Source organism: Moschus berezovskii, chromosome 12 (genome assembly GCF_049115385.1).
Source record: "Moschus berezovskii isolate FMDL1 chromosome 12, NW_MosBer_1.0, whole genome shotgun sequence".
Taxonomy (NCBI): Eukaryota; Metazoa; Chordata; class Mammalia; order Artiodactyla; family Moschidae; genus Moschus; species Moschus berezovskii.
In genome coordinates, this window is record NC_142471.1 from 8,702,008 (window position 1) to 8,714,328 (window position 12,321).

General features: G+C 45.7%; 1 protein-coding gene across 1 annotated transcript in view; it reads right to left on the reverse strand.

Moving 5' to 3' along the window:
* Nucleotides 1-6,230: 6,230 nt before the first annotated feature.
* Nucleotides 6,231-12,321, reverse strand: part of NID1 (nidogen 1) — an 88,292-nt gene continuing 82,201 nt past the window's right edge. Inside the window, exons 17-20 of the mRNA XM_055425761.2 lie at nucleotides 11,026-11,183; nucleotides 9,723-9,846; nucleotides 8,374-8,486; nucleotides 6,231-7,416 (exon numbers count right to left, since the gene is read on the reverse strand). Coding sequence (XP_055281736.2) covers nucleotides 7,295-7,416; nucleotides 8,374-8,486; nucleotides 9,723-9,846; nucleotides 11,026-11,183 — 517 coding nt within the window. The 3' untranslated portion in view covers nucleotides 6,231-7,294. The remainder of the gene's footprint in view (nucleotides 7,417-8,373; nucleotides 8,487-9,722; nucleotides 9,847-11,025; nucleotides 11,184-12,321) is intronic.

A 12,321-nucleotide genomic window follows, 5' to 3' on the forward strand; every position in this document is an offset into this window, starting at 1 on the left:
ACATGTATCCTAACTGGACATTAGGACATGTGAAGTGGGGTTAAAAAAAGATTTTTAATTTTTTTAGACTTAACTACAAACATTTAAAAATAAACTAAAAAAAAAAATAAATAAATAAACCAAGCTCAAAAGCAGATCATAGAGCTATGAACCTACGTATCAGTTAGCGCTTGTGGACTGTCAGTAAAGAAAGGATGTTGCTGCCGTTAGTCACTGCAGCCACCTTGGGCTGCACACCCTGAGGGGACTCAGGATGGAGGAAAACAGAGTACTGGCCTTAGATACCTAGATAAGGCGCACGTCAAAGGAGCAGTGCTAATAAACCCAGACGTTTGCATCTTCCCATACATAGACATCTTCCCACACATCTTTCCTTGCCCTCGTGGCTCAGACAGCAAAAAGACCTGGGTTCGATTTCTGGGTTGCAAAGATCCCCTGGAGAAGGACATGGCTACCCACCCCTGTATTCTTGCCTGGAGAATCCCATGGAGAGAGGAGCCTGGCGGGCTACAGTCCGTAGGGTGACACAGAGTCAGGCAGGACTGGAGCGACTTAGCATGCACATGTGTGTTAGTCACTCAGCCGTGTCCGACTCTTTGTGACCTCCCGTGAGCACACGTTTCCCGTGTGTCCTACTGTAGCCCACCAGGCTCCTCTGTCCACGGAATTCTCCAGGCCAGAATACTGGAGTGGGTTGCCATTTCCTGGCATGCATGGATACATAGAAAAGTAGTAAATTCATTGAAATGTCTGGTTTTCTTTAATTAGCAGTAACTTGTGGATGTTCTGACTCTCTATTTTTTGCTTTTTGCTTTTGCAAAACTCCTTTGTATCCTGGCTCCTCTCTTAGCTCTTCGGAGCAGTCCCTCAGAGTAATCTGAGACTGTAAAGTCCTCATAAGTCTGCAGAATAGAACATAATTCTCAACTTTCAGGTTGTACAATATTTTTTAGTTGGCAGTCTCAACAGATTGAAGGCAGGAGGAGAAGGGAACGACAGAGTACAAGATGGTTGGATAGCGTCACTGACTCAATGGACATGAGTTTGAGCAAACTCCAGGAGATGGTGAAGGACAGGGAAGCCTGGCGTGCTGCAGTCCATGGGGTCACAAAGGGTCAGACATGACTTAGCAACTTAACAAGAGCAACAAGTCTCAAAAAAAGCCAGGTGTATTATCATATTTGGATAATCTGAGGGCAGCTTAAAGTTATGGCAGGGCTGTCGGGAACCTCAGAACAGAGCAGTCCTAGTTGATAGTGCCAGGGGCTGCTAACCGCCTGCAACCCAGAGCCCAGGGAAGGGAGTGGCTCCTGGGACCCTAGCAGACAGAGGGGACACCTGGAGGGGGCAGTGACCTTCAGTGGTCAAGGGGTACAGACAGCCTTCAGCAACTCAGCAGGGAGGGAGTGGGGAATAAACACGTGGATTCACGCTCCTCTCTCCCTCCTTCTCTGCTCAGAAGCCAGGTGGCAAAGGAGACACAGATGTCATCCTTGAATGGACTGGCCTCTTGGGGTCCAGCTAACCACTCATCTTAATTCCATCTGCAAAGCACCTAGATTAGGATCTTGGAAACGTTAGAACTCAGCCAACTACAACAATGATCAGCATTTTGCCAGGCTTATGTTACTCCCCATTCCTCCTGCCCCTAGCATCTGGTAGCCTCTAATCTACTTTGTGTCTCGATGAATATGCCTATTCACATAAGTGGAACAATAATATTCATTCCTTTGTGACTGGCTTATTTCATTTAGCATGGTGACTTCAAGGTTTATCCATGTTGTAGCATATGTAAGAACTGCATATCTTTTTATGGCCTGATATTACTCCATTGTATGTGTGCATTAGATTTTGTTTCTCATTTCATCTGTGGATGGACTCAGGCTATTGTCATTTTCCGGCTTTTGTGAATAATACTGTTGTAAACAGTGGTGTACTTAAAGCATCCGAGGCCCTGCTTTCAATTTTTTGGGTATATTCCTCCAAGTGGAGTTCCTGGGTCATGTGGTAATTCTATATCCAACATTTTAAGGAACTACAAAACTGACTTCCATGGTGACTGCACCATTTTACATTCCCAGTGGAAACACAAGGGTTCCAATTCTCTGCGTCCCCAACACTTGTTCTTTTCTGTTTCTGATAGCCATCCTCCATTTTAACAGGTATGAAGTGGTATCTAATTGTGATTTTGATTGACATTTCCTTAAAGAATAATAATGTTGACCACCTTTTCATGTGCTTGTTGGCCATTCGTATATCTTCTTTGAAAAAATGTTTATTCAAATCCTTTGTTCATTTTTTAATCGGGTTGTCTTTGCTATTATTGGTGAGTTGTAGTTCTTTATATATTCTGGATATTAACCATTATCAGATAGAAGATTCACATGTACTTTCTACCCTTTCACAGGTTGGTTGTCATGTCACTCTCTTGATAGTATCCTTTGCTGCACAGAAGTTTTGAATTTTGTTGAAGACCAATTTTTCTTTAAAAAATTTTTTTATTGGAGTGTAGTTGATTTCCAATGTTGTGTCACTTTCTGCCGTACAGCAAAGTGAATCAGTTATATGTATACATATATCCACACTTCTTTTAGATTCTTTTCCCATGTAGGTCATTACAGGGTGTGAGTTCCCTGTGCTATACAGTAGGTACTAATTAGCTGTCCAATCTGTATATAGTAGAGTGTATATGTTTATCCTAATCATCCAATTTATCCCTCCACCTCCCCCAATAACCATAAATTTGTTTTGTTTTTTACCAGACCACCTGACCTGCCTCTTGAGAAACCTGTATGCAGGTCAGGAAGCAACAGTCAGAACTGGACATGGAACAACAGACTGGTTCCAAATAGGAAAAGGAGTGAGTCAAGGTTGTATATTGTCACCCTGCTTATTTAACTTCTATGCAGAGTACATCATGAGGAACGCTGGGCTGGAAGAAGCACAAGCTGGAAACAAGATTGCTGGGAGAAATATCAATAACCTCAGATATGCAGATGACACCACCCTTATGGCAGAAAGTGAAGAGGAACTCAAAAGCCTCTTGATGCAGGTGAAAGAGGAGAGTGAAAAGGTTGGCTTGAAGCTCAACATTCAGAAAACAAAGATCATGGCATCTGGTCCCATCACTTCATGGCAAATAGATGGGGAAACAGTGGAAACAGTGTCAGACTTTATTTTGGGGGGCTCCAAAATCACTGCGGATGCTGATTGCAGCCATGAAATTAAAAGACGCTTACTCCTTGGAAGGAAAGTTATGACCAACCTTGATAGCATATTAAAAAGCAGAGACATTACTTTGCCAACCAAGGTCCGTCTAGTCAAGACTGTGGTTTTTCCCGTGGTCGTGTATGGATGTGAGAGTTGGACTGTGAAGAAAGCTGAGCACCGAAGAATTGATGCTTTTGAACTGTGTGTTGGAGAAGACTCTTGAGAGTCCCTTGGACTGCAAGGAGATCCAACCAGTCGATTCTAGAGGAGATCAATCCTGGGTGTTCATTGGAAGGACTGATATTGAAGCTGAAACTCCAATACTTTGGCCACCTGATGTGAAGAGCTGACTCATCTGAAAAGACCCTGATGCTGGGAAGGATTGATGGCAGGAGGAGACGGGGACGCAGAGAATGAGATGGCTGGATGGCATCACCGACTCTGTGGACATGAGTTTGAGTGAACTCCGGGAGTTGGTGATGGACAGGGAGGCCTGGCGTGCTGCGATTCATGGGGTCGCGGAGAGTCGGACACGACTGAGCGACTGAACTGAACTACTTCTGTTCTGGAAGCAAGTCCATTTGTACCATTCACTGGGTGCACATGTTAAGTGATATCATGTATTTGTCTCTGATTTACTTCACTCGGTATGACAATGTCTAGGTCCATCCATGGACCTAGGTAATAAACAATGCTGCAAATGGCATTATTTCAGTCTTCTTATGGCTGAGTAATATTCCAATATACCACATCTTCTTTATCCATCCCTCAGTGAATGGACATTTTGGCTGTTTCCGTGTCTTGGCTGCTGTTAATAATGCTGCAGAGAACATTGAGGCGCCTGTATCTGTTTGAATTATGGTGTTCTCTGGGCATGTGCCCAGGAGTGGGCTTGTTGGATCATATGGCAACTTTTTTTTTTTTAAGGAGCCTCTATAGTGTTCTCCGTAATGGTTGTACTATTTACATTCCCATCAACAGTCTAGGAGGGCTCCCTGTTCTCCACACCCTCCCCAGCAATTACTGTTTGTATTTGTCTTTTTCCTCTGTTGTTTGTGCTTTTGGTGTCATAGACAAGAAATTATTGCCAAACCCAATGTCAGGAAGATTTTTTCTCTATGCCAGCCACCAAACTAGAAGCAGTAGTCAGAACTCACAAATATGATTTTTGGAGAGCAACACTGGTTCTTAGAGTTCAACCTGGTCCTAGTAAACTGCACTAGGAACACGGGCTGCTGTCCCCATAGCTGAGTGTCTTGGGGCTGGGGAAAGGGGATGGCTGCCACTATCAGGGGGAAGCTGAAACTTACCAGTCTCTTCATCAGACTCTCTCCCGGGTGCTGCAAGCATTCTACTAGACACAAAGTTCTAAAGTAGTTTATTCAGATGGCTCCTGCCAGTTCAACTACTGTTTTATTGAGGGGTGGATTCCTAAAGCTTCCTACTGCACCATCTTCCCTGACATCACTTTAATGTATCTAGATTTTATGACCAGAATAAAACACTGGTCTTAGCATTTAGCCCTAATATCAGTTGTCCTTCAGTAAGTCCACATCAGCAGGATGTATTAACTGATTCCGTTGGTGGTGCTGTTTCATAGGCAGGCCCTGATGCACCAGGTCCCTTCTCCACAATGATTGCAACCTCATTTCTGCCATTTCTGAGCCCCCATCACTCTGTCCAAGTCAAAGGCCCATTCTCATCCCCCGCAGGAGCCAACATAGGTAGCACTATGCATTGGCGGCAGTTGAGAACAGACCATGGAGTCGTAGCCAATGCCAGGAAGATATCTTTGTTCCTTCTGGATATTTAAAGGGGGGAAAACACAGCTCATCTTCAGAACTGAACCAGGAAATGCTATTGCCTGTAGCTAAAATTTTTATAAAAAATGAAAACAATGTTTAAAAGGGTGAAGTCCATGACAGAATTATTTTAATGTCAATTTTCAGCCCCTAAGTTTGCAGACTCACTTGGGAAAAAAACCATCCCTTATAAACATTAGGGGCTAAATAGGTTTTGCAGATTATTAAACGACTGTCTTTCCATTGTGAATCTGCCTCCTGAGATTAAGTATCTTCATTCAAACAAGATAAAAGAAGACTTTTTTAACAAAAAAAGTTTATTTTCTGCACTAAAATTTATACAGCTGTAAACTCAAGGAGTTATCCAATACTTGTACAAATCTGGGGGACAGTTAATAAGCACCTTCAATGGTTTCCACAGTTTAAGAATTTACCATTTAAAAGAATTTTAGAATGAATCTAGCAAAATGAATAAAATAGTTATAAACATTATACAAAAATCATGACAAAACATTTGATATAGAGGGTTGGATATGGAATGATAAATAAGGAAAGTTAAACTAATTTATGTGGTTGGGCTACATAAAAGATTCATGTGTTCCCCAAACCTTGTGATTCTTGTGGATATAGTTGCTTCTCAAAACAAACTCCAATTTCAAGGAAAGGCTCTTTCCATTCAGGCTCCTATGTGCTGCAGAAAAGCGGTGTGTGTAGCGGGGAGTTCAGGGTACTGAGGTTTGCAGATTAGAAGAGGGATATCTTCCTTAAGGAGAAAAACAGAGAAATTCTTCCATGTCCTTAAGTGTAGAAGTGTCCTCTGTCAAAGCACATACCATTTTTTCTTTGGCATTATTTAAGAGTTTTTCTTATTGCTATTATTAAATCTTCTCCTTTATCCTTCCTCTTGGATTTCCCATTCCTGCTCTTGATCAATCTCTTTCTGACACTTTTCAGAGTCTTCTCACTTATCACTGAGTCTTCTCACTTCCCTTAACCCGATCTTCACCGACTCAAATTCCTTATCTTTAGCTTTCAATTCAAAATTTCTATTCTTTCAGGACTTTGGGAAGCAGCGACCACCTCCCCCATCCCAAAAAGAGAGAACACTAGCTATATATGGTCAGGAGATGTTTTCTAAATAAGCTCTAGAAACATAAATGGGAAATGTGGTAATGGTCCTTTTAATTACACCAATGAGCAACAAAGTGTCTGGAGGACTAATATAAATATTCAGTTTGGCCTTCCTGGATTGTGTCTTTGGATGAAGATACAGTGAGCAAGGGCCATGGATGGAGGATGAACAGAAGCGCACAGAGCTCATGGTTGATTGTAGATTGGCTCTCATGGGTGGAGGGCAGAGATAAGGGACGACGGGGGGTCCCCAGTCCCAGTCTGTATCTCAGATGGGTCTCCATGTGTAGGCTGGACACAGGTGCCAGCAGTGGGGCTGTGCTGCCCCAAGAACCAGATACTAGGATCCAAGTGCTCTGGATAAAGAGGAATACTTTGGTAATCTTTGGTATAATTTAAGGCACATCAATAAAATCCCTATCCTCAAACATCTGACTCTGCACCTTGAATTTCTCTGGACACTCTTGATTTAAGCCTTTCACTACCAACAACTACTGCAGAAATGCCAATAACTTACTGGGAGAGGCTGCTCAGTATCATCCACCAAACACCCATATATCTTTCGGACAGGGTGAGTTTTGACCAAAAGGCAGGGCTTACTCACATCCTGCCTTGGGCAGGATGCAGGATGCAGGTGATATAGAACTCAGGGGTTAAATGCTAGGAGTATAAAGGGGGAAATCAGAGCACCAAGAAAAACTGTGGGAGAGCAAACTCCCTCCTTCACTCACAGCCTTGATGTGTCCAGCAGCTGATGGAACAATGGGTGTCTCAAAGTGAGGCTGAGCTCCTAAGGCCACAAGGAAGGGAGGCAGCTCAGGCCGTGGGACGCTCGGCTCACCATGGGGGTATGAAGGTTGGGGCCAGTTTCCAGCACCAGGATGGGGCATATAATCCTCACTCAGGGCTGTATAAGCTAGTCTGAGGGTTGGGGTAAGGGAGACTTTCTTTGTGTAGGAGAAGAGGCTTTCCCATCCCAGAAGCTGAGGGCATGTGTTTTGGGGAACAGTGAGGGCAATGCTGTTGGGGCTCAGGCTGGGTTGGACCTGGGCCTGGTGGCGACTCAGCCACCAGGTCAGACAGTTTTCAGTCTGTACCCTTTCAAGAAGGGTGCTGCTGTGAAATACTTCAGAGAGCACACAAGGAACTCTTCATTTCCGCTCGATACAGTCAACTCCCAGGGTGTTGTCAGGGCAACGGCAGGTCCTGCTTCCTGGGGTGGCCAAGCAGAGATGGGTACAGCCACCATTGTTCACTGAGCAGTAGTTGTGACCTGGAAAAGGCAGAAGTAAGCTCAGTGGTTCAATCAGTTAAGAGCGTGACCTCCATACTAGCCCCCTTTTCGGTCTCTGGGAGGCCAAGCATATGGGGGTTCCTGGAGGAAGCTGTATAGAAAATTTAACTCAGCTTATCTCCTGGCTGTTTCCTCATCGCTAAGGACTTGCCAAATGTGCAAAAACCTTGATTCCTGATCTGGGGGATATGCAGATTTACCACCAAAGCTACTAGCAGAGCTCAGGGAGGGTTTTTCAGCTCTGGTCATAGTGGAATTTTAAAGCAGCATGTGCCTTCTATCCAGCTTGGCCGCTTGACTAGGAGGCAGGAGGGAAGCCAGGAAGGAGGCAGCATAGCCTAGACTCTGCAGCCAGGCTGCCTAACTTACCCCTATGTCTGCTGCCATGAGCACCGGAAGTGACCGTGTGACTCTGGGTAAGCGGTTTCAGTATCCTCACTTATAAAGTGGGCAAAATAATAATACCTACCTCATAGGGCTGCTGTGAGGATTAAGTGAACCAGTGGATACAAAGCACGCAGTGATTTTTAATACATGGGATGTACCCAGCTCACAGGAAGTATCGCATCTATGTTTGAAATTATTATTACTATCAATTATTGTTGTTGCTGTCGGGCCAAATGGATGAACTTTTAAAGCAGGAGAGATCCTAACACTGCTTTTCCCTTTGGAGCCTGAAGACAGCACACTTTTAGACCCACTCCGAGAGTCAATACTTTTCCTCACCCTTACCCACTATCCACTTCATTCCCTAACATTTTCTATTGATTCATCTGGTTTACCTACTAATTAATGAAGACCCTTGATGAAATGGACTAGGTCTCACCTGCCCTGTGATCAGGGCTCCCAGAGGCCACATGGCGGGCAGCCAGAGTGTGGGCTCTGAGCCCAAGGGGCCAACCCAGCCCCTGACTACGTAGAGCAGAGGTGAGTTACCTTCAGGACACTGGGACAGGGCGGAGGTGATGCCGTACAGCCGGGTCTGCTTGTGGGGGTGGAAGGAATCCGTCTCTTTGGAAACAGCGAGATCTACAGCGACCACAGAATTCCTACAGAGTGTCAAAAGGATGGAAAGTTAAAACGCATCTAACGGCAGGATTTCCCTAATAAGACTCTTCACTTCTAATGCAGGGGGCGTGGTTTGATCCCTGGTGGGTGAACTAAGATTACCTAATGCTATGCAGCATGGCCAAACAAACAAAACCCAAAAATATACTAACAACAAAAAACATATCTAATGGCTTGAACTTTTCTCTGTAGGGCAACCTCTTCTATCACTTGGAGGATAAAGTGAAAGCGAAAGTGTTAGTCTCTCAGTCCTGTCTGACTCTTTGTGGCCCCATGGACTGTAGCCTGCCAGGCTCCTCTGTCCATGGGATTCTCCAGGCAAGAATACTGGAGTGGGTAGCTATTCCCTTCTCCAGGGGATCTTCCTGACCCTGGGATTGAATCTGAGACTCCTGTATTGGAGGTGGATTCTTTACGTAGGAGCCACCAGGGAAGCCCTTGGGGAATAAATCAGAGGCCATAAACGGCTTCCCAGGTGGCTCAGACAGTCAAGAATCTACCTGCCCATGCAGGAGACGCAGGAGACATGGGTTTGATCTCTGGGTTGGGAAGATTCCCTGGAGGAGGAAATGGCAACCCACTCCAGTATTCTTGCCAGTGAAATCCCATGGACAGAGAAGTCTGGTGGGCTACAGTCTGTGGGGTGGCAAAGAGTCAGGTAAGACTGAGCACAGACAGATGCAAAAACCAGATACACTGGCCTTACTTCCTAGCCATCCCTTCCTCTTCCTGAAGCCTGCAATTCTCTGGCTTCTTAAAGAAAGGACAAAGGTCAGCTAGCTCTGCCCTCTGGCTCTAAATTCCAGGCTGGGAAATCCACTTTCTATATGGATGCTCCTGCAACAGCCGCTTGCTTGGTTTAAGCCTACTTTTCTGCAGGCAAGGTCAAGAAGGAGCTTTGGGAATACTGCAGTTTAAGGATTATAATAAAACAGTGGCACGGAGTAGGGAGAGAAGGGACACGCGCAGAAAGTCCCCGTTTGTGGACTTGAAGCTGCCCATCCAGGAGCATCCAGATGATACATGGCACCCCCTGCTCCCCTAGGGTCACTGCCCTCTCCTCCCGTGCCCTCCTCTCTGACAACCAGAGGGCGAGGCGGAGGGGGCATCTCTGGAGGCAGGAAGGTCAAGCCAAGAGGCCGCTTGGAAAGAGTGTGGCCTCCAGAGAGGGAAGCAGGGCAGGCCCCCCAGCCCCCATGCTGCAGCAGCTGACGCACATCTTCCAGTCTGTGTAGTACAGATTCTTCCCGAAGCTCGTAACGGCGAAAGGATACTGCAGCCCTTCAAGAACCTTGCGTCTGCTGGGCTGACCGGGCTTCAGGCACTCGGCCCGATGGGTGCCTGTGTGGGGTGAGAACAAGTCATCCATTGTTCACACAAGAAATGGCCCCTTTGTGTCCAAAACCAAAAGCAAGGAGGGCAAGGGTGAGAGTCAGTGTTACATGCTCAGATCCCAGAGAACACAAGATGTGCTCTTCTAAACTGGGAAGTTGTCTGTTCATCCTCCCACGTCCCTTTCATTGCTCAGTCCCACCTCCATCCGGTACCCATACCTGGTTCTGATGGGGAGAAGGGAGCCAGAGCAGAAGAAGAGCACCCTGTTTCACCCATTTCTGGAGCAGCCAGGGGCTTAGTAAGAAGAATGCCATCTTCCAGCTCCTGTTCAAATCCCTTCTGCCTGAAGCCTCTCTAGACCTCCCCTCCCTGTTTTCAGAGCCCTCAGAATTGCTAAGCTGCTTCCACTGGCTTAGCAGCTATGCACAGCTGCACATCAATGCCTGCCTTATGACCAACTTAAGGCTTGGGTTTTCACCTAACTGTGCATACTTTACTTCCTGCATCTCCCGTGGTACCTGACCGTGTCTAGAACAAAGGAGGAACTCAACAGAGACTTGATGGATGGCTGACATTCTCTCCCAACTGAGCATCCTGCCCACCTCAGGGGCACCCCAAATCTGCCCAGGCAGGAGCACACATCGGGACTGCCTTACTTTATCTTCCTTGGCTTCAAGTCCTGCCTTAGCCCTGCTTGGGGACAAGCAGGAGCTACAAAAAAGTAAATCATGAATTGCTTAATAGGTACCAGGATGAGGACAGGCTCTGGGGGTCAGCAAACTTTTTCTTACAGCGTCAGATAGTAACTGTTTTAGGTTGTGTGGGCCAAGAGGTGAAATAACGGACATTATACAAGCAATTGTATAAGCTTTAAAAATGTAACATTAAAAAATGTAAAAACCTTTTACAGCTCCCAGGTTATACCAAAACATGTGGCCAAACCATTTGGCCCAAGGCTGTAGTTTGCTGACCCCTGACCTGGAAGATTGAGAATACTCCCTGGACTACATCAAGCTGAGGGAAACAGTTTCAGAGCAAAGACACACAGCTGATGTTTGTGCAGAAAAAAAGCAGTTATCTTATGCCTTATTCCCCACAATAGCTACTCTTGATAGTACAGTGGGTAACAATGATTATTTGGTAAAAAAACGAAGCCCAGGAGCCAGGCCTGGGGCTTTCCGTCACCTGCATCCACCCAGCAGAGCTGAGACGAGTAGGCATCGAAGGTCAGCCCATTGGGCAAGCCCAGGTTATCCTGCACCAGGATCCTCCGGTTTGTGCCATCCATGTAGGAAGTTTCGATTTTGGGGTTATCTCTGTTCCAATCTGTCCAATAAAGATTCCTGGAGGAAAAGGAAGTGAAAGGGGAAGAGAAACAATGAAGATGCATGAGAAAAAGTTCACTTAAAGACACTTAAAAAGAACCTGTGATAGGGAATTCTCTGGCGGTCCAGGGGTTAGAACTTTGCATTTCCACTGCAGGGGGCATAAGTTCAGTACCTGGCCAGGGAATTAAGATCCTGCAGGTCATGCAGTGCGACCAAGAAATTTAAAAATAAAATAAAAATTAATGGCTATAAAGGATCTGGAGGTGCCAAAACACATGGCCTTTGTAAAGACCCTTCTGTTTGGGTTTTCACTTGAATCGTTCTGTTACTAACAACTTCACTTCCCTTAAAGATAACTGACACATCTCCGTGAGACTGTCTTTAAATGGAGAGCACCATGACGGACATAAACTCATGCAGTTCTCATGTGCTGTCAGCACTCAGGAAGGCACAGCAGGCCCAGAGGATGAAGCCCAGAAGCAGTGCTGGCAGGAGAAGTGGTCAAGGCACCTGAAATCAGAGAGGTGGCCAAATGGCCACAGAACAAGAGATGTGGTCTCACGTCAAAGCACCAAGGAGACATGGGCCTAGTGTGTAAGACTCAGAGCCTGCAGTGAGGGAAAGAATGTGCTCACAAAACCCCTAGGGAGGGCCTCCACGGTGTTCATGCTGGGCTGGGCCCCTGGAAGGAGCCCCAGGGGGACATGGGTGCTACCTTGATATTCTTCTGTGGTTGATACAATTCAAATATTTGATTAACATTCAATCCAAGTGGAAATATCCAATTTCTGAGCCATCAACTTACAAAACTCTTGGTAAAAGATTTGAAAGAGGAACGTGGTACTGAGTTCATGATTCCGGTGGATTATAATAAACGATCTGGCTTCACCTCAGATATCTATAAGCCACCAACTGTGGACTCATTCATCCTAAATTCATTCGTTTCAGGACAGCAATGCTGTAGTTACAGTCAAACTTTGAGAATATGCACAAGGGCAGATGCAAATAGAATAGACACACACACAGATTTACACAAAGATACCCTTTCACGGGGCTTCCCTGGTGGCAAGATCATCTGGAGGAGGGCAACCCACCCCAGTATCCTTGCCTGGAGAATCCCAAGAACAGAGGAGCCTGGCAGGCGATAGTCTAC